Raw genomic sequence first — 21,229 nt, forward strand, 5'->3', positions numbered from 1 at the left:
AGCTATGGCTCGAATTCGACTTTACGTATACAGAAGAAAACAAGGTGAAAATTGCAGGATGAATTTAAGGCTCGAAGTGAACAGATTAAGGTTAGTATAAATTACAAAAGGTTTGAAACAGCGTGAAGAGAAGTTTATTTCACTGATTAACATAATACAAAGTCTTAAAAGTAGTATAAACTGTTTCCAGCAAAGTTTTTGTTTTAGCTTTCACATTAGAAAATAATTTTGCTTTTGAAATTGAGCTTTCACCAGCGAAAAAATGGTTCCATGGGGAACAATTACCAACTTCCATGGGTTAATCGTCGGGAAAATAGACAGAGACTGATTTGCCGACAGTAGGCCACGTGTCGGGATATATTAATTATGCTAACTGTGGTGCGTTATTTGTGGGAATGACATTCTTGTACACCGTATCTTTCTTGGAAATTTTAGACAAGCTTCTCACGTCTTTAAATCTTCGGAAAATCATCGGAAACGTTTCCGTGACCACTAAGACGGAGTTCAGAAATCTTGGCGAACTGTTTCAGTTTTTCTGACAGCAATATGAACTCAAAAAAAACACCTTTTTTTGCGAAGGGCTGATAGCTATCTATCCCCACAGTTCCCGTTTTAAGTAACTCAAATCGGAATTTCACAGAAAAAAAGTTATTGTTCCTCCAAGATCACTTTTTGCTGGTATCTCAAATTCACACGCAACGAATTACAACGTAAAACCGCATTGAAACCGCATTTTATTCCGCTGCATAAACGAAACAACTTCAGACGTACGGAAAGCCCTTGTATACAGACACCTCACATCACTTACCACAGAAATGTCGACCGTTGTGTTTCGCTTTCCTGCGGGAGCAACGTGAGGCAGCTGTACAGGCTGTCTAAGATAAAAAAAGCAAAGCTTCAAACTAAACACGTAACTATTGTATAGAGGCGGTGCTGATACAGAGGCTATTACCAAACCAAAGTTATCAGGATGATGAACAGAAGGCCAAAATAGGCATGAAGCTTGTCACCAGCTGATGGTTTTGTTGTGGCAGCGGGTGGGGCTGATGTGACTGAGGCCTCTGGCATGACTGAAGTAGTAGTTGGCATCATTGGGAGAGTGTTACAGTTGTCTCCCTGACAACATTCTGTGTTACAGGAGGTGACGTTGCCCTTCATCATAGCTAACTGACAAGCAGTCATGTTGTATTCGGCGCAAGTAGTACCCTGTGAAATAAGAGAGGAAACGTTATTTAGTAAAGCAGTGATCAAGAATTGCGAACTTCGGATCGTCTTCGGAAAGTATCGACAATTTTTGAAAAACAGTAGGGAGTATGATTTCTCTCAAATAATGTTGACAAAATCATTCGGGAAGCGGGAATTTTTCTGTTTTGGAAAACCGTCTAATTACTTCTAAATAACTAACCAAACCGAGTATAGCAGATAGTTTGTAATTCAAGGTTTTCAGTTCTCCTAGTTAAGAAAAGTAAACACTACTAAGTGAAAGTGCTGGTTAACATTAATTATTCCAATGCATATCAACAATTTAGGATTTCATCCACAAAAAAATGTAGATGTTGAATCATCTGGTGTTGCTCAAAAGCTTGTATTTGATAAGTCACACTTTTATCCCTTACGAACTGGATAATTAGAATCACTTTGTACAGCATAATAAACAGTACCCCGAGAAGTTTAATTTGAACGGTTACTAATTTAGAAGTTTACTCAGAGGCTCTTGGATCTGGTTTTCAACTGAAGTGTTTGTAAAATTATCCAGCGGATGAATCGCTATCCAGCGGGATGAAACGTAGTGTTCACGGTATCTTTCATCCACTGAATAAGGTTATCTGCTCTTTGAACGACAGGTAAATGTACTGAATAGTCTCTATTTGAATGGAGACCTGAACTGAGTTCTAACTGACTAGCACGTCCTTCAAAGACTAGGCATAATTGTGGAGAAGGTGGATGCCAATGGGAAAGTTTTTGGTTTTTGACTTTATGTGCTGTTGAATGTACCCATAGATAAAATGATCTTTTATTATTTCTTAAAGCTGTAATGAAATATTACGGGTTTGTTCTACTCACATTGGCGCAACCAAAGCTATAGATGTACATGTTGGCGGGAAGCGACGAGGACATCACTTTGACCGTGACACACTCCGTATCGTTCTCATTGGTACAGTTAACCATCGAAAGCGATCCCATCGTGTTGCACAATTGCACACTTGCTTCATCGGGCGTGCAACTGTAGCACGACAAACCCAAAACTGAAAGGAAGTGAAAAATTAAAATTAGAAAAAGGGGGACAATGGCTTGCAAAAATGATATCAAAACGCACCTTTCACTTTAACTGCTTTTAGGCAAAACCTCGACTTGCGAGTCAATGACTTTTAACTCAGTGGTTGAAATACTAAAGTGCATTTCCTCTGGCGAAAACTATACCAGGGATGAAGACGAAATCCTTAGGTTAGATCACTAAACTTAAATTTACTCAGCATAGCCTTCGTGTATTGCTATTTATTATGTTGTTTGAAAAAAAAGTGAAAACGATTGAGAGTTAAATTTCGCGTACATTCTGTAAGAAAGTTGCTCAGTACTTTGTCGAATTTCGAGGGAGTCTTTCGTGGGATAAGGTAGATAATTTTCAGCCTTTATCAAACCATGCGTCTTATTACAGGTAATTTCTTTGACAACGGAAGGTGGTAGTTTAAGCGACAGTACTTAAATAAAATCGCGAAAAGTGAAATTTCTTTTCCCATTTTAACAAGTCGTGACGAAATAAGCCTGTTTCTACGAGTTCCTGTGCCAGCGGATTCCTTCATGCACTTGGCCTGTACTGCCAAAATCTGTATCGCTGTCAGTTGCTCAAAAGCTGAAACTTCGGCGCCAAAACTAATGCCGGAGAAATTAACACCCGACCCTCCGTCCCCCTTCACTTTATCAAATTCAAATCTTGATCTTGGTTGTTTAGATGGAATCCTTAACTGTGACCAAGATTCTTAAAAGTTACCAAGCAGAACTTGCTAATAAAGCTGTTCATATTGCGATAAATTAGCAAAAATTTGGAATGTCTTTCATTTGTTATTTTTGAGTTAAACTTGGGTGATTCTTTTGGTAATAAAAGGGTTGGGTAGAATCAGACAATAGCCGAGTTATTTGGCGCCATTAGTCTTTTACCGGAGGGCTAATTGCCACAGGAAGGCGACTAATATTTTCAAATTTACATAACAACGAAACACTGAGCCAAATACAAACGATGTTAAGCGCGCCAATCGACCAACGCTTCGCTGTTCAGAGTTTTTATATAAATAAATATACTAGAAATCGTCAATTTTCGGCTACGCGATGAGTTACATGACTGTCAAGGATTTGTAATTAGTTTACTGAATTGTCTTTTGGAAGTGGCTACCACGAGGCAACGGCTAGTGAAATCCAACTTGTTGTAGCTTTAAAAATGTACATGATAAATGAAGAACATCTCTTTTGAAAAACCTAAATTTGTAAGTCGTCAAAGATTTGGACGTATTTAAGGGGACCTGAACGGTATTCCTCGTATCATATATCAATACAAAATGTTTGGCGTGGTTTCTTACACTCCATGCAGTTTCTTAAAATGGAAATGGATTTACTGCAGTTTGAATTAATTCGTTGGTCAAGGCACAATATCCACGTTTGACTGAAGTACAATATCGGTCGAGATTAGTTGGAATGATTAAATGTGAAAAATTTGATTTTCAAAACCGGTCGTGTATACACAGGTATTCTTAAAATGAACAGATTTTTCACAGTTGCAGAGAGCAGATTACTCGCTATTATTCCAATTTTTAACGCAAGGTTGATAATTATAGCGAGACAAACCCTCGTGGAACATTCGAGGTTCGAGACAAATTGGATGGATAGCAGTGCGAGTTTTAGTTTTTGCCGATTTTTTTTAGTCGAACTTTGATCTTAGTCAAGCTAGCTGCGAGAAAATAACCTGAATACGAGCAAATGAATGAATTCGCGAAAAACTGCGATTGTGATCAGAGCACAAACCTTGTACAGATCACGCGATTGAAATTTCTAACGACGAAACTAGTTTACAGCAAACGTGATACTGAAAAGCACTGCTAAACAGTTTGTGATATTGGAAAGAAAGTTTCAAATATTTAAAAGTCTTTTAATTAATGGATAGTTGAAGGTTGCTGGTGGCCTATTAACCAGGTCAACTCATCAAATAATGTGTGAATCGATCGAGAGTAGGGGTTTGCTGAAAAGCGATGTCGCCGCCATTATGCAGAATATCACGAATTCGTGCAGCAAAATCTTAAACTACTGCGTAATTGGCAAAGGAACATTTTGTTTAATATATATAATGGACAATGAAAAGAATTGTAGAGGTGTGGAAGAAGTGAAGATAAGACAATATTTGAAGCAAATACTACAGTTAAGGCGCCACAAAATCATCAAACTGTGACCTGCTTGGGCGGACTACCTTGCGATCAACTCTAGATTTAACTTAATGTATTTTAGCCTAAAAAATGTCGAGGTTCTTTCGAACTAGAATGCCATAGAAAAAGAAAAGATAAAACGTTGCTTTGTTCTTGCGAACACGATAGTCAGAGAATTACAAAAAATCCACCAAGGATTTGTCCACACCTAGATTTGCTCGTCGTTAGACGTTGAAAAACCGAAATCCCCTTATGCTTGACAAAATCAAAATGTAATACTCACCAGATGGCAAAGCACCACCAAGGATTTGTCCACACCTAGATTTGCTCGTCGTTAGACGTTGAAAAACCGAAATCCCCTTATGCTTGACAAAATCAAAATGTAATACTCACCAGATGGCAAAGCACATAAGGCCAGGGCAACAACGAAGAACATGGACTGTTTCATGGCTAATTTCTTCAGCTTCAACTGGACTTTTGATCGATCTGCTCCGTTCGTGCGACAGCGCCTAGTTACGAATAATTACTGCTTGTGGCACTGCTGTTAATATATGGAAGCTTAAGAAAGAGATGATGAAATGATTACACCTACACCATATATGGAATTACGAATAGACAGCATATAATGCTGCATATTAATCTACCATGGGTTCCAAACAACATCATTACAATAACCCGCGCTTCGGGACTTACAACTGAATGGTCATCATTCACCCTCGGAGAGAGAAATGTGGTGCATGAAATTCTCAACCATGTTTCATGCAATAAACGCTGCAAAGTATGGATGAGTTATTAAAAATCGTTGGCATGCATCTACAATCTTTGTTTGTTCGTTCAGTTTCGTGAATATTTCTATTCGATGCTTCCAGAAACTACGTTTTATTGCCAACTTACGAAGTGTATGTTTCGTTATACATTAAATATTAATTGGCAAATATTATTTGTACCTTCACAAATGATTGTATATAAGTAAACAATATTCATTTTTTAAAGCCTGCCGCTCTGTATTGATTCTTTAGTTCAAGGACAAACCTCATTCCCTGCAGAGTCTCTCGAAGTCGAACAAATCAGCATCCCCTCCCCACTCGTTTAAGTCCGCCCCACCCCAAAGGCCAAAGTTGAAAAAAGCGCCTCCCCACGAGTAAGCTGCTCCTTCCCCTCCCCTCCTCTCCCCCGCTGTTTCTATTTGAGTGAGTATTGAGACAACACAAATCTGAGAACTAGAAGTGTTGTTCGTGTTTTTCACTCGGCGTCACTTTGTACAATCATCGGTAATTCGGAATCAAAGATTAATTGGTCTTGACTGTGTTCATCATTACAATATAACAAACCAGTTTTCCTTTATTTTTTTGTGAGTCGCATATTCAAATGAAATTTCTAGGTCCATTTATTTGCCATGTGCCGCTATTGTAATTACATGAACAGCTCCGTTGTACATCTTAAGGTGGCACGAGCGCCATGAATAAATTCATAAACCAAATTTCTGTGGGTTTTTGTGGTAGGTGTTTACTCCTGAACCTTCACACCTCTCAATTTCTGAAGTCAATTGCGCTAAAAATGGGTAGGGATATTGGCAAATAACCGAAATGTATCATGATTATCGTTTTACTGGCGGATCACGCATTAAATATATTAAAGAACAGGCTCTCAAACGTAAATTTTATAAGTTTTTGAGATACGCAAGGAGTTCTCAATTTGTACCTACAAATTTCGATCAGACGCGTAACACGTCGAAAGAGAGTACATTGAATCACTGAGCTAGGTCACCAAAGCGAAATGTAAGAGTTTGTATGGCGCTAAAATTTTATCGAAATTCAAACAGCAATATTCCCTCGAAAACCTACAGAAATAACCATTAAGTCTTAAAAAACTCACCTTGTGTGTATTACTGTGTTTTTTTATAGCTAATCGGAGCTCCCGAAAGCCGTTTTGGGCGGATCCACGTGCAGCATATTGTACTAATTTTATTGAGAAGTACAATATACTGCACGTGGGCCAGCCGTTGACAGATAAACCGCCCAAAATGGCTTTCGGAAGTTCCGAGAAGCCATGAAAACACAGTAAAACACACAAGAGCAGCTTTTCATACTTAAGTACAATTTTGTAGGTTTTCGAGGGAACATTGTTGTTTAGATTTCCAATCGAAATTTAACCATACAAATCCTTATAAAATGCTCTGGTGACCTGTGGTTGAGTGAATTATTAAGAATGCAAAAACAAATATTGTAATGAATATTTCACGTATTGTTGGAATGGTCACGATTCGTGCAAATTCTTTAAATAAATTCATGTTTAATGAGACCAAGGGTCCTAAGCGACCTCAACGCTCATTAAAAGGAATCTTACAATATTTTGCTCCACTTCAGAACATTCTAGTCATTACTTAGTTTCATTGCAGTTTAAAATTATCAATGGAATATTAATTGTTCGTTAATTGCGTCTGAGTACTAACAAAGCCCTTGTAATCCTGAATTCCCCTAATATTAAATAAGCTTCGAGTAGAGTCAGGATAGTTTGTAGTATGTTAATGATTTTTGTCAGCCGCACAACTCCTGCTTTAAAAAATTCGTGTGTGGTTGCCCGTGATTCTCTTTTCGCAATTTTAAGGTCTTTGAAAAAGAAAAGAAAAGTGATTTTTGGCAAAATTATTTACATTCCTCTTCAATCAGATATCGCCCAGATCACTTGGCGTCCGGACTTTGAACAAAATACACTCGACGCCAAGATATTGGATTTGCGTACACTCTCATTTCAGATCTGCATAAAAGACCTAGCTAGCCACGCCACATCGGTTGAACATTGACTAACTTGTAACTGAACTTTGCACCCAATTTTATAAAGTAAATCAGGGAACCAAACAATTCAATGAAAACACAATTCAAAGACAAATTAAAGATGGACAATATACAAATAATTGAAATTTCCGGGAATGACTGTAGGATTCATTGTCCAAGTATTAATTCTTGTGCTTAGTCTCAGCTCGGCGGCTAGACAAATCAATACATAGTGTCAGTAGGACCCAACAATTCCTTTAAGATTCGTTCCGCTGTTAGAAAGGCTCAATCAAATCCAGCACCCTAGAAATTCGAGTTGAATTATGTTTTGTCCGCTAAACGGCTTTAAGTAATTTTGAAAAATTGATTCCTTTCGTTTGCGAAGGGGCGAGGAATGTCGTTAAAGGGGCGTTGTCACCTATCTTTAGTGTCACTCGGAGTGACCAATGAACATATTTGAATCGGTGGAATCGTTAAAATAATTGTTCAGTTTTGTTAACAATATCCCTACTAGTGCACAGAAACTAATACTGCTTTTGTTTGGCTGCGGATGGCTAGGATGGAAATGGATTACAGCTTGAAAAGATTGGCCAATTTTTTCAAGTTCTTCCTGTGTATTTTAGAGAAGTCGATAAAAACGGGTTATAATTAGTTTGATTCTTCTTTGGAGAAATCCCTTGATATTTTCTTCCCGGTATTCTAACAGCGATGTCATGTTAGCAGAAAGTTTTTTCGTCAAATATTTGAGCACTTTGAACCAAAATACAACAGAATCGCCTTGAGATTGCCCCTAAGACCGGCTAGGATTTTTGAAAAGCCAACAGCAACTTGCTAATTTAGGGACGAACGATATGTTCCCTAAAATTTTCTGAGATTTAAAAATCCAGCTAAGAATCCGAACAAATCAAATTGTGTTAGCGGCCCGAAAACTTGTAATCACAGAAAACGTCTTTGGAAGTTCACTCTCTTTATAAATAATAACGTCCAATTTTAGGGATGAGAATGAACGTTCGTATTTTTTTTGGCAATTTGAGCCTGAAAAGTTCTTAAGATGGTCTTAAGTTGTCTGTTATAGTTTTTCAATAAATTTATCCGGACGTGACCAAGACACCTATTAAAGAGCAATATGTGCCGTAATGTGGTGTATCCGTATTTATATTTTTCATTTTAAAAACATTTGGTGAAAATATAAAATGTGTTTAACTGACTTTCAGCGTGGATAATGCTTTAAGTATGTTGTTAAATTTTAGTTAATCTCATTTATAAAAACTTATATTAAAAAACGGTGTATTATCTAAAATATTCACGTTGGGTGCCTCCGAACTATGCAACTGTTTCAATACCATGAACGATACACAATACGCGAAGGTCGCAAAAGTTATTTGAATAAACTTCTTAGCACCCAGAGCAGATGATTACCGGTATATATTAAGCAGTTGGCCGTCCTGTGGCAGTGTTTCCAAGTGTCCAATGAAGCCGTAGTTTACGACGCATGGATGGCAAAGCTTTTCGTATTGGCACCAATGTGGATTACGATTCATATCGTGGGAGTAAAACTGGACAAATTGGAAAAACTGACGTTTGTCCATATAAGATATTACTCATGATTATCAAATTCACATGAAAAAAAAAAGCTTTTTTTACGTAGAAGCTGAATCACAAATGTAAATGTATTCTCGCATCCTCAGTTGCCTGTTTTCAGATAATATTATTCTGTTAATTTAAAATCAAGGAACACTATGGAAATGAGAAACCGTGAGCGTTGAATGGTTTGTTACTCGTTGCCATCAAATTGCGTTTTCGCTTGTGTGTAATAATGTGTCATGTGACCGAATCAGCCACGCCCAAAACTTGAACATATCCAATGTTACTCCCCAAGCAATATTTACCAGTCTTTAAAGCTGAGACGCTTCGGCGCGAGAGAAGAAATTAGTTGTTAAATAGAAAATTTAGATAGAAAGATAGAAGAAAGAAAGAAACAAAGTTTCCACCGCACATGTAGAGTCGTCGTTTGTTTATAAGATTCTGTTTTTTTGACATTGTCGTTGCCGTTACCGTAGTACAAGAACTAAAAAAATCAATATCTGCCAACGCGAATTGTTAGTAAACTGCCAACGCTCGCTTTCTACCAAAACATTTTAAGGATAACAATAATAATAATGATAATGATCATGAATAATAATAATAATAATAAAAAAAAAAAAAAACTTTTGGCAAAATTGGCACAACTTGTGGCAAACTGCAAATGAAGCAAATAATCCGGTGTTACAAACTCACCATAACTCTGTAAAATCCCATGTGGAAGGGAGGCCTACCAGTTCGCTCTTCACAAGGCGTGGCCGGAGATTTGAACAGGGGACTGCCATGAAACGAATCTATCTTGTGGGATTACAAGACCGCGCCTCTAACCAATTGCCGTCGACCACGCTACCTCCCAATAAACAACAAAATTTATTTGGCTTTAACAAAGTATGCAGTTATTTTTTTCTTGGAAATAATCTGTTCCTCGATTGTATACATAAACATTTCCTTGATATGAACATTTACTTGCTTTCATTGCTTTTCTGAACTTTGTTAGCCTATCATGAGCTGACCACACAGCACAGATCCTACTGGTAGAGGAGCGACCTGACACAAGTGGTGAAAAAAGTTCCTCTCCCTTCGGCATGCAAGAACGTTTGAGAATTTAAAGATTATAAAATCGACGCTGTTAAGAGAGTTTCAACCGACGTTTCGGCAATGCTGCCTTCTTCAGGACACAAAACTAGTTTGGTACGCTGAAGAAGGCAGGATTGCCGAAACGTTGGATGAAACTCTCTTAACAGCGTCGATGCTATAATCTTTAAATTCTCATTAAAATTACGCTGCGCAATATTTCAATCTTTATTATGCAAGAACGTTTCCCTTGCGCGGGGAAAAATTCAGTTGGTGATGAATAGGTTTCAACGCGCATTTATGTGCATTGAAACAGAAATATTGAAATTTGTTTTCCAAGCAACGTATTATCTGAGACGATATTTGACATATTTATGGCTTGTCTCTACACGGCTGTAAGTTGAAAGTCATTGATCATAATTATGACGATATCGTGGTCAAGAAAATGTACGATCACGCAACATAAAAAACGTGTCATGTTCGTTGCAAATCTCAAACATCAGTTTTATTACTCTACTTGTAGTAGTCCCATAGTAAAGGAATGTAAGAATTTGAAAGCTGGACTAGATAAAGCCTAATTTCTAAAAGTTTTATCCGCGATACAATATAAATGCTACTAATCATAGATTTAATCACTTTCCAAAAAACGTTTGATTCAAAACGGAGGTTAAAGCTCCTGGAAATTCATAGCCAAACATTTCAAAGTCCTTACTGTATATCTCCCCGAGGCGAGCAATATATTTTGAAGAGACCTTGGAATAATACTGCAACACTTCACTTAAGCTTGTTGCGTTGTGAATCGGCGGGAAAGTTACACGGCCGTCAACTCCCGCCATTTTTAAAAGTAGTTGGGCGTCCTGTTGCAGTGTTTCCAAGTGTCCAATGAAGTCGTAATTTACGACGCATGGATGGCAAAGCTTTTCGTATTGGCGCCAATGTGGATTACGATTCATTTGGCGGGAGTAAAATTGAACGAATTCCGCAAAACTGACCTTATTGTCATCGTTTTGGTGAAAATCGTGAGGCCGGAGACGTTTCACAATCTTTTTTCGAATGTTGTTACTGAAGTGGCGATTTTTCCCGATGAACTTGTCTTTATATGCAGAAAGGAGGCGATGTAAAGGCTCTCGAACGAAAATAAATTTAAAATATGTTTTAAGCCGAAATGCTCTGCCATCTTGGTCGTATTCTCTAAGACGTCGCCATAAACTCGGACGATGGACAAATATTCCTTGTTTAAGACCACGAAGATCCGCTAACACTCTTTTCAAGGTAGTTGAAGCCACTTTTGGAATTGAGCAGTACATAATTTTGTGTTCATCATCCACAATAACAAACTGTAATTGGGCATCCTTTGGTTTCTTGTTAAATCTGTGTTTGAGGCAGTATCCTTTGAGAAGGCGTTTTCTAGCTGCTTGTGTTTCTTCCACTGGAGTTGAGTTCTGTTTCTTCTCGTTCTTCTGTAATCGTGGAGAAGTATTAGTAGTATAAGAAGAAAGTGTCCACCAGATTTAAAAAAAAAATAAAAGAAGCATTGTTAGGCATTCTTAAAAATGAATATATTGAGATTGATGCAATAACTCTAAAACCTAAACCAAAAGATAGAAAGTATCTAATTAACTTATACCGTTTCCCATCACTCTTTTCTAAAATTTTCTTACTACAACAATATACGCTTTTCATTTCCCTTTTGCTGTTTTTATGTTGTAAAAGAATATAACAGTATATAATGTAATAATACAGGTAAAAGACTGACCTGCCTCGATTAGCATTCTTATTTGCGGGTCAGTATAATATGTGCATTATTTTCTGTAAATAAATATATTGTTGTTACTGACTGTATATTAAATTTCGAGAAGTGCTGGGGCTTAACCCAGCGTCTGTAGCGTCTACCTACTGTCTGTCTCCCCCCTCCCCCTCCCTGCCCTCCCCTCCGATGTGATTTCTTACTTTTCAAAGTCTCCAACGACCTACTAGTATTTTCTTTAAAGCCCGTTAAAACGCTTTCAACATTTGCCCAACATTCCTTCAGCGAAAGTTGAACGGATGTTGACAAATGTTAGATGAACGGAGTGATCAAAAGGTTTCAACGCCATTCAACATTTTGAAAAACAAAGAAAATAAAATGTTGAATCGACGTTGAATGAAAGTTTAGACCAATTTAAATTTGATTCAACACATTTTCAACAAGTTTTCAACATTTGTTTACGCTTTCAACAATGTTGATCGACCTGTTCAAACGCCCCCAACATTTGGTTCAACAACTGTGTTGAACGCATGTTGAAGCAAATGTTGAAACCGTTTAAACGGGCCTTCACTTTCGCTATTGCTTTGCTCGTACGGTTGCTCATTCACACATCTGGGGAGACCAGACAGAGAAAATGCGAAGATCGAGACATTAGTGCTGTTGAAGGAAACAATACAACATGTCAAAATAATTTCTTCTGATCGAAACGTCATCGAAATTTCAGCGTGCTCATCAGTAAACTGTTGGCCTTCACAACAAGAAAAGAGACCAGTAAATATTTATCACTTCTTATATCTTGTCCCGACGTTAACGTTGGCCATGTTCAAACGGTGTTCTTAAGGCCCTTTTCAGACTAGGTGCCTGTGCCAGGGCTCTGTGCCCCGGCACTAAAAAATGACGATGTTCAGACTCCTTGGTGCCCAAGGAGTAATCGTGTACTCGTTCGTCAATTTAGCGCACGCCATTTTGTTGATTGGCGGCGGAAGTAGTAATACTCCTAGTCACTTCATGCTTGGTATCCTGTAACGGACTAGCATCCCACCCAGGAAGGAGTACCAGTAATCCTAGTTACTTCATGCTGCAGAAACTGAGTTTAGCTCGGGTCGCATAGGCCACTTGGGCTTGAGTGCGACTTTTTGTACGCCGTTGACTCGCAACTTCGGTATGGTGCCATAGGCTACCTCAAGTTCTCACCCTTTGTTAATAGAGTATAACATATGAACAGAGTTTGCAACAAAAAGATAGCTAGCACACGTATCAGTATTACCTGAGATCCTTTGACAAGCGATACTATCCTCTGTAAATGACCTGAAACTAAAGCAAAGAGTATTCCTTTGTTTAAGAATCAGTTCTTTGCAGTTTTATCACAGCAACTCTTAAAGGTCCTCTGTAGTTGTCCATAAATTTCAGGAAATTTGAGAGTGGCTGTTTAATGAATTAAGGTTGCCTCGAGTTCGAGACACAGAAGGTGGATAAACTTGAAGTCACACAAGTACGCTAAGACATATCTTAACCAAAAAAAAAAAAAAGAGGCGATAAAATGGATTAAAGAGGATGGGTAACTGGTAACTGTCAGATGGCGTGCAAAATTGCCACGCATTAACTTCGGATGCGTTTGGTGTGTAGTGTGGCCGAGTGGACTGACAAAAATCATTACCGATAACGGATACCAAATTTAGAATTGTGAATTCACCAGTTCAGAAACTGTGGAAAGACTGCTGAGTGCCGAGCGAGGGATTCTGGGATTGTTTTGGGTAGACGGATGGACATCGCACCGACGAATAAGTGCATTTTTCGGCATTTTCTTGGGGTAGCGTAGCTCTTGTTAAAGACGGTGCCTACTTTTGTTACTGCGCATACGTTCTGCGCATCTCGAGATACTCGTGTTTCCTATGGGTGGTGCCTACTAATACAGGAATATTTTTGCGCGGTTTAAAACTATACGGAGAAAGCAGAACTTGCCAAATGCTTTTGGTATCTCAAAAGAAAATTGGGGGTAACCATGCATTTTTCAGAGATAATTAAGCTTCAATTTAGGAAAAAAATCTTATACATTGCTTTATATCTTGGCGTTTTTTAGAGATATTATTGCTTAATTATCGCTGAAAAATGCGTGGTTACCCCCAATTTTCTTTTTGGATTCCAATAGGCCTTGCTAAGATCTTCTTTTCCTGCATAGTCATAAACCGCACAAAACTACTGCGGTATTAGTAGGCACCGTCCTTAAATAGTTTTCTACGGTGTTCGAGGAGTATCACCAAATAAATTATCTCCTTTGATACTTGTCTTGTTTTCTTCTTGCTGCAAATATCAATTTTGATTGCAAACTTCCTTTAGTTTGATTAAAAAAAATTCGCTTTGATTTATTTGTTTTGATTTTTCATTTTATTTTATTTTTTCTTGAATTATTATTTTCATTTTTTTGGTTTCATATTTGATTTCCCAAGTTTGTTTTTGATTTCTAAAATGAGGTTTGATTTCCAAAATTTGTCCGTTTGATTTCTAAAATGAGTGTTTGATTTCCAAAATTTGCCCGTTTGATTTCTAAAATGAGTGTTTGATTTCCAAAATTTGTCCGTTTGATTTCTAAAATGAGTGTTTGATTTCCAAAATTTACCCGTTTGATTTCTAAAATGAGTGTTTGATTTCCAAAATTTGCCCGTTTGATTTCTAAAGTGAGTGTTTGATTTCCAAAATTTGCCCGTTTGATTTCTAAAATGAGTGTTTGATTTCCAAAATTTGTCCATTTGATTTTTCAAGTGACGTTTTTGATTTTCCAAGATAGCGCATTTGATTTCTCAAATTACGGTTTGTGACGATTATAGTAGAAGATAGCAAGGGGTGACAGGCCTGCACGATTTCTATCAATGGAAACATTTTTGATGTGTAACCTCTTTATATTTTTGCTCTGACAGGCATGTCATTTAGAGATTTTCCTTTTTTAAAGAAAATTAGTGGCGGCTCTTTGAAGATTTCTCGTAGGAAAGGGTGCTTTTGTATTTAAAGTGCCATTTTCCCATTAAAACAACAGGCACTGATGGTTGATATTGTGTTACGAAAGGCAATATTTGTTTGGGGGTGTTGTCATTTTGCTTCAATGCCGATGACCTTTCTGTAAATTTGACATCTGATAAAAGTTTTTCAATCAGATTATTTGGGTAGCCTCTAGCAAGGAGTCGTGATTTGAATTTTTCAATATAATCCTCAAATGTTGTTTTTCGAGGAGTTTCGTAGGAGTCTTAGGGCTTAGCTCTGACACAAAAAAAGAAATGACAATGACAGAACGAAGCTTCCTCAGCTAGAGACGCTCTTTAGGCTCGTCACGCATTCCAGCATACAACAGGTAAAAAGACTGGTTTCCATATGCATATGTTTGCCAACGATCGTGAGATTGCAGGTAACAGTTTCCACGAATGTCCCTCTGTGACAGGATAGAACACCAACGGCACGGTCAGTTTTATCGCTACAACCGATATCGTCCGCGGTCATTGGCGTCGCGAATTCAACTCGTTACCGTACTCCCATGCAAATACTAATCAGCTATAACTTTTTCAATGTTTAAAAATGAAAACCTAACTGACCAAAACAGACCTGAAAACACTGAGAACAACCGAATATGTACCGTTTACTGGAGTTCCTTGGTCTGACATCGCAGCCATAATTGATTGACCTGGGCCTTGTACTGACTGCTGGAGCTTGAGCTCAAATGACGAAATTAAAATAAAACGGCAAACGTTGGAAATCAAACGGACAAATTTTGGAAATCAAACACTCATTTTAGAAATCAAACGGGCAAATTTTGGAAATCAAAAAAACTCATTTTATTAATCAAACAGGCAAATGTTGGAAATCATTAAACTCATCTTAAAAATCAAACAGAAAAATTTTGGAAATCAAACGGACGAAATTTTTAAAATCAAAAACGAAACAAAATTAATCAAAGAGAGGAATGTTGTTTGAGAATTAAAAAATAACATAAATCAAAGCAAATTTTTTTTAACAAACTGAAGGACGTTTGCAATCAAAGTAGATATTTGCAGTAATAAGAAAACGAGACAAGAATCAAAAGCAGATAATTTTTTCATGATACTCCTCGAACACCGTAGTTTTCGCCTAAAAGAGTATTTCCTATACAACTATCTGCCAAAAAATGCACTTATTCGTTAGAACAATTTCCATCTGTCGACCCAAACAATCCCATAATCCTTTCACTCGCACTAGTCTCCTCGCAGTTTCTGGAATGGGAAATTGCACTTCAACAAAGTTCTCGTTTGTCAATGATACAAGTAGTACCGAATTGAAATTCTTACTCCCAGTTAGGTGTATGGCAATAAAACGGCATATTGAGTTGTACTTTCGCGGTAATGAGAGATTATTATGGCGTGCAAACTGCTCTTCACCCTTAAATCTGAGGAAAAAACACTTAAGCATGACCTTTTAAATAAAAGGTGATGAGCAGCATTTTCTTGTGACACTGTGCGGGGAGTATCATGCAGCACAAGAAATTAAAGATGGTGGCGGACAAGGATGGTGCTAATAGCGCTCTACGAAAACGCGAGTTTTAGTATTGTTAGATTACACTTAATTCTTAAGACAACAAAACCCGTGTCACTGTTAGATTTAGAAACAGCATCCATCAGCTATATTTACGTTAGTTCACGGAAGTGTGGGGATCTTCTTTGAAAAGCTCGGTAGAGTTTGCTATCTCCTACCACTATATATTACGCTATTTTTTTTTGTAGCAGATTTATATCAGTTTGTGTAAAATAAATATAATGGACAAGATGATTCTAATTTCGTATGCCGACTATTCATAATAATGTGACTCTGTCTCTGACTTCAACGCTGTCAGCTGTATGTGTAGGTTTAATGCGCGTTTGATAGCTTACCTTTTCCTTGTGTTTTCATCTCAGAGTTCCAATACAATACTGAAATGAATGAGGCTAGAAAAAGTCCGAGTAAACATAACTTTGACTTCATGATACAGCTATCTCTAGAAGAACTGAGACATCGAACGCTGGAGCATTGGCAATCAAATCTCAGCTCGTTAAAAAGTCCGGCCGTACCATACGATTGGCAAAGTGGGTGTTTTATACGCGCATCGCTGTTTTTAAACTCAAGTGCATGCAGGGATAGCAAGCTATTTTGTTTTGTAGTAACCAGTCTCAGTTTTCTTTGGCTTCATTGGGCTAAGCCGTGACACGACTTTGTTTTTTTTTTTTTCAGGCAAGTTGAGGATTTTGAATCCATTTGCAAAAAGTGTATTAGTCATTGCCATGATGAATTATAAACCTCATTGACAAGTTTAACTATAGTAGCTCGAAAACAATATAGCACAATACTGTGTAATTCAGTGAGGCATATGTTGAACTCCAGATGGTTTGATAATTGAGGGCAAGCTCAGCAGGCTCTTTATGTGCAAATCGGCCTCTCTAAAATTGCCTCTGTTTAATTTACTTCTTCCGGATCGAACCAGCGCAATTGGCCTCTAACTATTTACCATACTCAGCAGGAACCGAATGCTGCCCTTAGGCCTTCCTCAACGGTATCCTATTATGCGCCAAAAATAGCACAAGATCAGAACTTTTAAGTAAAGTTGAAAGCGGAATCCAACTATAATAGCTTTATGCTTACAAAATAAATATGTTGCGGCAAACGTTCCTAAAATGCGAAAACCTTTTTTTTTAAATTGTTTTTTTTTTGTGAGTAGTTATTATTTTGAAGTCGACAACACTTTTGTCTTAGCCTATGTTGGGTGTCCATGACTGATTCAAATTCACTCTACAGGCCACAGCCACGACATCTTTGCAAACTGAAAGTCTTTGCTGACTTTTTTCTGGTGAAAAGAACAGCTATTTCACTCTAAGTAATACCCAATACAGAAAAAGGGAGAACATGTGCCAAATCCATTTCAAAAACTTATTTCTCCATATTCTAAAAGAAGCATAAAACATGAAAATCTAATTACCATGCTTGCAGCTGTTTGACGCCTTCTTATATGACAATTAGTATGCAGGACATGTATGTCACAAATCAACCTAGCTATGGCTGATTCACTCAGTAGGGAGCTTAAGGCCTGGTTTACACGTACCACGCAAGCATAAGCCCAAGCATAAGCACAAGGATGTTTACACGTGCGATAAGCATAAGCATAAGCTGACATACGCAAGCGCAGAAGCACAGATTGAGAAATTTGACGCAATCGCGCGGCCGGGCTGCCTTTTGGCGCGAGACTTGATTCTAACATGGCGGAAAATGGCAACGCATGAGTAACTAGAATGTATGCTGACAACTTGTCACTGTTTTTCAGTTTCCTTTCCTTGCGCTTGTGTTTATGCATGCGTCGTCCCGGTTTACACGTACGACGCAACGACGTAAGCACAAGCACAAGCACAAAAGAATGGAAATCGTTCCATTCTCTTGTGCTTGTGGTTGTACGCCCTTTATTTCTGTTACAATGCTCTCGACTGTAAAAAGAAAATAAAAAAATTGCGAAATTAAAGACCTGTGATTAAAAATCCTAGCGTAATTTAATACCCATATAGAAAATTCAGATGATGGCTGAAACATTGCCGCGAACTACGTAGAGACAATGCGTATTCACGTTGTAATAAACATAAAAGTTAATTTTTAAATATGCGTTTTGCTTGTTCCAGTTTATCTAGAAATTTTAAAAAGTTCAGACTTTTTCACAAATAAAATGAAGTTGAGAACGTTTAAATCGCGAAATTTAATGCCCCTTTTCACATTTGCCTAATAAAATCGCCAAAATCGCGAAATTAAGTACCAATAAGGTACTCCACTTAGCTTAAAATGAGACCGTTTTGGGATTGTTTGACTCCAAAATCGAGTAGCCAGAGTCAATACGAAATTGCCCTTTGACAAGAGCTCGAAGTTTCTTTTGGAAAAACTCAAGTAGGATACGCCATCAAAACGCCGCTGGAAACAAAGACTATTAATGATGTTGACATTCAGAAATTGCCCCAGAATACTTACACAACTCTTTACTTATCGCCATACTGGGTAAAATTTGGGGAATCTTACCCTGCTGGCAGATGTTTCTATCTGGCAAGTCTGTTAGCATGTACGAAGTCGTTCGCGTCCCTTGTATTTCGCGTAGTCTGCTCGTTTACTTCCCCGAAAAGTAAGCAAGCCGACAACGTGAAATACAAGAGACGCGAACGACTTCGTACATGCTAAAAGATTTGCCAGAAAGAAACCTCTGCCAGCAGTGTAGGGAATGTACAAGGTACACTCGCTCTGCCCAAGCCGCTCACAGACTATTTAAAGCGAACTTTTGTTACAGCGAGGCCCTTTTAATGAAATAACTTGGCCCGAGAACTTAGGGATGCTGTCTCCATTGGGTGATATAAAATAGAAACTCAACCAGATTTCTGTTCCCACAAGGCAATCATCTAACACAATTCAGTCTTGGGTTTTTTTAATTTTTTAATTTTCGCTTGACTGATGGTTATCCGTGGTTTAAACAACTTGCTTACTTTTAAAATAACTTACAAACTTATATAAATATTCTCAAAATTTTGTTTATTTAAGGCAACCTCTGGTCGAATATAAAAGGTTTTTAGTTTTATTTCCTAAAATTGTAATTATACATCTTGTGCTTGTATCAGCTGTTATAGACTACATATGCATGGTGACGAGGTAGCGTTACAATTCTTGACAAAATGAAGATTACGTCCCATTTTCCAAGAACCTGAGCTCACACAAACTTTCAATTTCCGACACTCACTCGCTCTCCTGTTTGCATACACATAATTAATGCGTGCGCATTAAAGATGGGCCTATAAGCGATTTTAAATTCCATATGATGCTCGTTGTACGATATGATAAACATTTTGCGATATCTATGCTATATTGATACGGGGAAGTCATTGCCTAAGACTTGTATCGCTCATTGGTTAACGAGCTAGCTAGGCTGGGTTTTCGACTGGAAAAATACTTCAGTCCAACCGAAATTATTTAAAACGTAGCAACATAAATATGACGTAACAAAGAAAATAGGCCTCATTCCCACGCATGACCATAAGACAGTCAGTCTCTCGGCTGGTCACGTGCAACATAACAAACCGATAACATTTACAAGTATCGATTTCTAAAGATTATCGATATGGACCCATTCTTAGTTTACATAGCTTGCAGCAGGTAGCAAATGCAAAACATCCAGGTCACAATACATGATCTACAACAAAACAATTAAAAAACATGATAGATGTATTTTCTCAGTCAGTGGCGCAGATATACTCGGAAAGAGAAAATCCGAGTCGAACCTATGACCTAAGTTCGACTCCTTTTTCATGCTGGAAAACTCTTATTTTTCTTTCCGAGTATGCCTGTCACTGACGGGAAAAAAATATCATTTATTCACCAGGCCGCTAAAAACATAACATTTTGTTTTTAAATATATATTTAAAAATATGCTGTAGACGTGAAACAGTTTAAACTTGTTTGGTCGTAGACACTACTGCGTATTCAGTTTTTTTTACTGACCGATCCAACAGGACAATGAAGGACCTAAATGTCATTTTTTCTGTTACTTTTTTTAAACATCTTTAGATGGTTCCAATCAGCAGTTATCCAGGGCTAAATTTCATTTAAATGACCGTAACTTAATTAGAATACAACTGCCTCTCTTAAGAGCAAAAGTACATTGATTTGGATTGGCATTTATTCTCTGGCGCAGCTGGGCCTTTTTCAATGGATGAAGATATTGAAAAGTACCTCATGCTAAACCACATATGCATGCATGCTTGGCTATATGAAGGAACTGTAATGTTATGTTTTTAGCCAGGCGAATAAATGATAGATGAATTTTTTTAGTCAGTGACACATGGGTACTTCGGACAGAAAATTCCTGGATTTCCCTTTTTCCGAGTAGGTCTCTTTCGTTGACTGAAAAATTCATCCATTGCTTAATATTTGTTTACTGAACTGGAGTCAGGCTATCCGCCCCGACCCTTTGGAAGGAATACCATACGTGGCGGTAATGCGCATGCCTAATATTTTCAAAATGAAAGCGTTTTCCCTATTTCTCTAGAATCATAGAAATACGCGCGCCTTTAATCAATGAGATTACACGTTTAACATGCTTTTCTTTTGCTTAACACAACAGTGCTTTTAAAGCTTACAGAAATTAATACATGGAAAGTGTTCTGTGCTATAATATACCACACGGAGTTCCTGAGAGAAAACAAATTCCCATGGGTATTCATCTATAGGATGCTCTCTTGGGGGAGGGGGGGGGGGGGCGATAGTGCTGTTTAGAATAACTCATCAACCTTCTTTAATACCACGGTCAAGAACACCAGAAGGAAGCTAAGAAATGTAGGCTGCACTTGTTTCACGCCGCTCTTGGTCGTCGCTATTGGTCCGGCAGTCGAGGTTGGTGCATCGAACAAGTCTTTGACATTACACTTGTTCGTGGTACAGCATATACCGGCGCAGGAGGTAATTATGATGCTTGTGCCTACAACTCTGGCCCTTGCCTGATTACAGATGGTCGCCTCGGCAATGGAGCAGTTGACCACGGAAGGATCAGAGACATTATTCTGAAGACAAAAATAGGACTCCTGATCAGTTGCCCTGGGAGGTGGGGGGAAGGAGAGAGGGAAGCGACGGCAAACAAA

The 21,229-nt window shown here is 38.0% G+C and overlaps 3 protein-coding genes across 3 annotated transcripts in view; all 3 read right to left on the reverse strand.

Moving 5' to 3' along the window:
- Positions 1–111: 111 nt before the first annotated feature.
- Positions 112–6,323, reverse strand: LOC146486082 (uncharacterized). The gene is made up of 4 exons (XM_085098442.1): positions 6,285–6,323; positions 4,803–4,967; positions 2,065–2,246; positions 112–1,206 (listed from the first exon to the last, which is right to left on the reverse strand). Exons 2-4 carry the CDS (start codon positions 4,855–4,857, stop codon positions 949–951), a joined length of 495 nt encoding a protein of 164 aa, XP_084954568.1. The 5' UTR covers positions 4,858–4,967; positions 6,285–6,323; the 3' UTR covers positions 112–948.
- Positions 6,324–10,053: 3,730 nt separating this feature from the next.
- LOC146486083 (carbohydrate sulfotransferase 8-like) lies at positions 10,054–15,244 on the reverse strand. The gene is made up of 3 exons (XM_085096777.1): positions 15,208–15,244; positions 12,853–12,899; positions 10,054–11,298 (listed from the first exon to the last, which is right to left on the reverse strand). Exons 1-3 carry the CDS (start codon positions 15,242–15,244, stop codon positions 10,471–10,473), a joined length of 912 nt encoding a protein of 303 aa, XP_084952903.1. The 3' UTR covers positions 10,054–10,470.
- Positions 15,245–19,157: 3,913 nt separating this feature from the next.
- The window catches only part of LOC146486084 (uncharacterized), a 7,362-nt gene continuing 5,290 nt past the window's right edge, over positions 19,158–21,229 (reverse strand). Inside the window, exon 3 of the mRNA XM_085098386.1 lies at positions 19,158–21,151. Coding sequence (XP_084954512.1) covers positions 20,864–21,151 — 288 coding nt within the window. The 3' untranslated portion in view covers positions 19,158–20,863. The remainder of the gene's footprint in view (positions 21,152–21,229) is intronic.

Source organism: Pavona decussata, unplaced genomic scaffold (genome assembly GCF_977016875.1).
Source record: "Pavona decussata unplaced genomic scaffold, jaPavDecu1.1 SCAFFOLD_21, whole genome shotgun sequence".
Lineage (NCBI taxonomy): Eukaryota > Metazoa > Cnidaria > Anthozoa > Scleractinia > Agariciidae > Pavona > Pavona decussata.

Bases quoted from the DNA above. Each gene is read 5' to 3' on its own strand.
- LOC146486083 (XM_085096777.1), bottom strand. From the start codon at position 15,244: ATGGCTGCGATGTCAGACCAAGGAACTCCAGTAAACG. The intron at 12,900-15,207 runs GTACATATTCGG...TCTTTGCTTTAG, and splicing joins CCAAGGAACTCCAGTAAACG to TTTCAGGTCATTTACAGAGG. The intron at 11,299-12,852 runs GTAATACTGATA...CCACGATTACAG, and splicing joins CGCTTGTCAAAGGATCTCAG to AAGAACGAGAAGAAACAGAA.
- LOC146486082 (XM_085098442.1), bottom strand. From the start codon at position 4,857: ATGAAACAGTCCATGTTCTTCGTTGTTGCCCTGGCCTTATGTGCTTTG. The intron at 2,247-4,802 runs GTGAGTATTACA...ACTTCCTTTCAG, and splicing joins CTTATGTGCTTTGCCATCTG to TTTTGGGTTTGTCGTGCTAC. The intron at 1,207-2,064 runs GTGAGTAGAACA...CTTATTTCACAG, and splicing joins ATAGCTTTGGTTGCGCCAAT to GGTACTACTTGCGCCGAATA.